The sequence below is a fragment of the Sphaeroforma arctica genome (genome assembly GCF_001186125.1).
Source record: "Sphaeroforma arctica JP610 unplaced genomic scaffold supercont1.676, whole genome shotgun sequence".
In the NCBI taxonomy this organism is placed as follows: Eukaryota; class Ichthyosporea; order Ichthyophonida; genus Sphaeroforma; species Sphaeroforma arctica.
In genome coordinates, this window is record NW_014039882.1 from 45,390 (window position 1) to 50,765 (window position 5,376).

General features: G+C 42.9%; 2 protein-coding genes across 2 annotated transcripts; both read left to right on the top strand.

The window, feature by feature from the left end:
* Window positions 1–843: 843 nt before the first annotated feature.
* Window positions 844–1,722, top strand: SARC_07991 (hypothetical protein; the record flags this gene model as incomplete). Its single annotated transcript, XM_014298046.1, has 1 exon — window positions 844–1,722. The coding sequence occupies one exon, from the start codon at window positions 844–846 to the stop codon at window positions 1,720–1,722; it is 879 nt and encodes a 292-aa protein (XP_014153521.1).
* A 308-nt stretch (window positions 1,723–2,030) lies between these two features.
* On the top strand, window positions 2,031–3,616 carry SARC_07992 (hypothetical protein; the record flags this gene model as incomplete). The annotated part of the gene is made up of 2 exons (XM_014298047.1): window positions 2,031–2,273; window positions 2,306–3,616. The coding sequence occupies 2 exons, from the start codon at window positions 2,031–2,033 to the stop codon at window positions 3,614–3,616; spliced, it is 1,554 nt and encodes a 517-aa protein (XP_014153522.1).
* Window positions 3,617–5,376: the final 1,760 nt, after the last annotated feature.

Consider the following 5,376-nt stretch of genomic DNA (forward strand, 5'->3'; position numbering starts at 1 on the left):
ATGATGTGAATACACACCTATGTCTGGCATGCTGAATCCGCGCACGACCTCACAATAGAGTGAGTATAGGCCCTTTGCCGCAAGCAAAGATAATACACCAATTTCAACCATTTTGATTCCTTGGGGACTGGTCAGTTTCGCGGGGATATCCATGGTGTTGTATTGTCTTTTTATATATCACTCCGAAGTATTTTATAGTAAAATATAGTATATATTCGATGTATTCGAAACTTAAGAAATGTATTAGCTTATAAATCTTCGAAAGTGTTTTGAAAATAGGTAAAAACACGTATGTGCGGGTATCTAAATAGCGATTTGCCACACCCTATGCCTGATGGGTGTGTGTACTGTGTTGTGTGCACTTGTTCTTATTGCATGTATAAATTAACCGAACTGTTTATCTATTCAACTTGATAGAAAATATCTTATCGCTCAATATATTTATTTACAGACCAACCGTCATTATTACAATATATTAGTCCCTATAGTACGTTTATCTAAACCGTTGCAACGTATATATAGGGTAGAATAATTTGACTCGCTATAAAAGGCTGTGGGATTCTATTTTTTATTTTAAAAAAGAAAAAGTGAGGAACACAAAAGTAAACGTTGCATGTAAACTTAGAATATTTATGATTTTTTGTAAGTATATCAGCGTGAAACGTAATGACTTTTTTTTATATTCTTAAAAAAAAACATGGATGTTTATTTTACTCTGTACATGCATATTTTCAAAAAAAACATCGAAATAGTCGCATATTCAATAAATAGCAACACACAACGTTTGTACCCACCAGAAATTATACGTGTATTTCCCTGTGGCAGGCTGTGGGATGAATTAAGATGTCTGAGCCTTCGACAATCAAAGTTGAACGCCTACCTGACGAACTGACCGCGGAGGCGGCGGAGGTAATGGCTCACGCGTTCGCAGACGGTCCCATATACACATACATCTTCCAGGGCACGCGAGAATATCGCATCGAGTTACTCACGTGGCTATTCGAGCGCAATATCATCGCCATGCGGAATAAGGATGCAGACGTGGCGTTGTGTGTACGTGATTCGAAAGCCAGTGATAATAAGGGAGGTAAACAATTGTTGGCGACGTTTATGCTGGTGCGAGAGGGTTTCTCTCTGAACAAATGGGACATGGTGAAGATCGGGTTGCTAAGCATGCCATATAAGGCAGGGCTGGCTGCCACGGGGCGCATGCTTCGTGTGTTGGACTGGTTTAAGGAGCGCTATGTAACTTTTTTCAATCCTTATGAGAAAAGAACTGGGAAAGAGACTATAATTGAGAAAGCAACGGTAGAAAAATCAAGTACACATATTACGAAAAAAAGTGTACAGGGTGAGTCAGAATCTGATGTGGTTGATGAAGGTGTGCTGGCGGGTATACACTCCCGCATACGCAGCATTTATGACAATACATATGCGAGTGATAACCGAAATACAAATCCAAGAGCTTGCCGCTACACACTTGAACGTATGACTGTTAGACCCGAGGCCCAGGGGATGGGCGTAGGAAGTATATGTCTGCAATATATAGTGAATTTCGTTGACGGGACCGATTCTGTCATTAGGTTGGCCACTCAGAAACAACGTACCTGTGACTGGTATCAATCAAACGGATTCAATAAGACCGTAGGCACGGATATTTTTTACACCGAGGATGGAAACGGGATAAAGAGCTGGTTCATGGAGTGCTCCTCCGTCGAGTAAAAAGGGTTTCCACGCTGCAATATGTCGTTCATAGTACACTTGCGTGAGGATTTTATATATGTGTGCGTGATGGCCTTTTCATCATGATTTTGATAGCACTGTGAGTACTGAAAGTGATCTTGCGATGAACGCTTGTAATCTGGACAATTCATTAAGCTGAAAGTTTACGTGCGACACTAGATTACTGCATTACTACTGTGGCGTAAGTCTTCGTACACGCGTGTAAACATAATTTTTCTGATAGATATTTACACGAATATTGAATTGCTATTGCATTCTGTACACAAATTTATATGGATCTGGCTACAATGACTATCATTGAAGCTCCTGAAGGACTCATGGTGGTAGATCCACTTGGCAGCTCCGAGCCTGCCAAGATAGCATTCGAACTGTATATGACGCAAGTCGGTCCCCATACCGGCGCCAATCTAACACTACACAGTGTCATTTTCACACATTCTCACATCGATCATTTTGGCGGAGTCCTCGGGCTCGCACCAGAGGAATCCTTTACTAACGGATCCATTCAAGTGGTTGCCCCTCTAAACTTGGTCGAAGAAGCGCTGTCGAAGCGCTGTCCGAGAACTATATGGTCGCCGGATCGATGTTCCGACGTGCGTTCTACATGTACGGAAACCTTATCAAACCTCATGCCCGGGGCTCGATCCACGCTGGACTCGCATTCGGAGCTGCCAACTCACAGTTTGGCTTCGTGGCACCCACCATCTCTATTGACACTGATCTCGAGCACCATACAGTGGCTGGACTGGATTTTGAATTCATGCTGACTCTGAGTACTGAAGCACCAAGTGAGATATACTTCTTTGTGCCGGAGTTGAAATTACTTAATACGGGTGAAAATGCTGTTATGGGTATGCATAATTTCTTAACGCCCAGAGGTGCGAAAGGTCGGGATACTATGAAGTGGGTTGCGGCGCTCCAGAAGACCTTAGATCATTATGGTACCAAAGTGGAGAACATGATTGGACAGCATCACTGGCCTAAATATGGCAATGCTGCTGTTGTCGAACATCTCGAAAATTATCGTGACACTATCAAGTTCACCCATGACCAGGCTGTTCGTTTGCTGAACTTAGGCCTAGGTATGGAAGAGATCGGCGAAACAATCGAGTTGCCAGCCTCATTAGATTCTAACTTCAATACTCGTGGTCACTACGGACATCTTAAACACAACTCCAAGGAGGTATATCAATTCTATGTTGGCTGGTGGGACGGTAAACCCGCTACCTATCAGCAACTTCCTCCGGTCGAGCGTGCACAGCAGTATGTTGCCGATATGGGAGGAAATGCAGAAGTACGAAAGAGGGGCGAGTGGCATCGTGACAACGGAAACTACAGATACTGCGCAGAGATCATGAATCACGCGCGTTTCAACGATCCCACGGATATGGAAGCAAAGTACCTGAAAGCTGATTGTTTGGAGCAGATCGGCTACAGCGAAGAGAGTGGGCCTCGCCGCAATTATATGCTGACTGGATCTGAAGAGTTACGACATGTAAAAGGGGCTTACCCACCCGCTGACCTTGGACCATCGTTTGTTTTGAATATGCCATTGTACATGCTTCTCCAGGGTCTGGAGATTCGAATCAACCCCGAGCAAGCCAACAAAGCGCACGGATTATCGATCCTGGTCGGTGTTGAAGAAACCAACGAGATATTCAACGTTCGTATCTCGAATGCGGTCATGCTGTCGCTGCCTATCACCGACATGAATGCGCGCCCTGGGTCTACGGCCAGTTTCACAGCCAAAACCAGATCGGATCTCATCGCTGCTCTGGTCACCGGAAACTCTTTGCTAGTCAGTGTGACTGGTGATGTTGATACACTCAAGAAGTTTGCTAGTTGCATATCCACCGATGAAGACGCAACTTAGAATGTGATGACTCCTAGAGACTTCTACAAGCCCAAACCACAGAAGACATACCCTGCCAGTTTGATACAAACATCAGTGGCACAGACATCTACAGCTGAATCCAGCTGCGTAGAACAATCGTGTCTGGACCAAGGTCTGAGTGTGGGTGTTGTAGTAGGTGTTGCCGTAGCTGCATTGATGGTCGGGCTGGTTGGATGCATCGGTGGCACGACAATCGTATACCGAAGGAAAACAACGCTTGCGCGGCTGAATCCACCACAGATCTTGGTTGAAGATGGCTCGCATACACTTTAGTAACGCAATAAAACTCAATTACATATGTATACTTCTGTCTACTCTATATTCAATACTTGGTACCGGCACTTCCACTTGCTCATGAAAACCGTGAATACCACACTCCGTATGCTGTGGACAGTCGCAATACCAATCTAATGACAAGATCAGTATATTTTCAGTCACAAAGGGCTTATGTTAACATAAGGCGCACTTCTACAACAGCTATTGACAATTTCACATTCCTTTGTATCTAAAGTCAGCGAGCAAGTGTACGAGATACTTTTATACGCCTCTGTAGCTGTATGATTTTACAACTGTCATAAAAACAATACTAATGCCTATATATCGGCATTTGAATGGTACTATGTAATAAAACGATATATACAAGTAAATGAGGTTTTCAGGCTTGGTAACCTACAAAAGCAACACAAAATACGCAAGGTCACAACATATTCGAAGTATACACTTACATATGTCCGGAAGCAAAGGTGTTTGTCAACGTAAATAAACTTCTGTACAGTATGCAATCAATGTATGCAATGTGCAAGATGGCAATAGTAGGTCAATATTTGTTTAAACGCGTACCGAAGACACAAATATCTGTAAGCAAAATCATGTTCACACGTGTGTACGAACACGTGCGCCACAACTGTCGCGTGGTGTACACGTTTTTATTCTTCTACACTCGCGTGCGCGTTCTTATTTTTAGGCATCTTTTTAGCGTTGATGTCCTCCAGCTCCTTTGCCTTGTAGTAATGTGGTGCAACTTCTGCCAGCCATTCCGCTTTGATCTCAATCACCTGTGTAAATTCACAAGTGAAAGGATACGCTATGAGTATCAATCGTATATCGACAAGGAAGAGATATTTATATTATATTCATAGCTGGTTGCAATGCCGTGCGACTCCTATCCACACCATGCCACTCTGCCTTTTGAGCTCAGTTAAGTACAGCATACGTACGGTACAGTTACTTCCAATACGGCTGAACACGTCGCACTGTCTACTAGTAAAATTCATAGACAAACGTATCAAATGAGTGCAGAAAGACCACGCATGAGGAGAATAGAAGACGTAGCTAACACGTGTGCTGCACGGCGGCGCACGGAAATCACATGCACACGTTTTCAGCAGTGTAGATAGTCTGACCGAATTCCTATGAAATTATATATGTTTAGTGCCTGCGCGTCCAACAAGAACACTTGTTCGTTTGCAAGTTGAGTGTACATCGATCGCAAGTGGAAGGTCACCGACATCAGCGTAGATGAACCAACATACACTTCACAACTCGTATAGCTTGATAGAAGGAAAGGCGAGTGCCAGTATTCCGATGTATGTATATATTCAGTCGTATTTAGGTGTATATAAGTGTACACACTTTGCACATATTCCAAGTATTCAGATGTATCAATTGAATATATATATATATATATATATAGTATATATAATATATATATATATATAGATATATATAGTATATATATA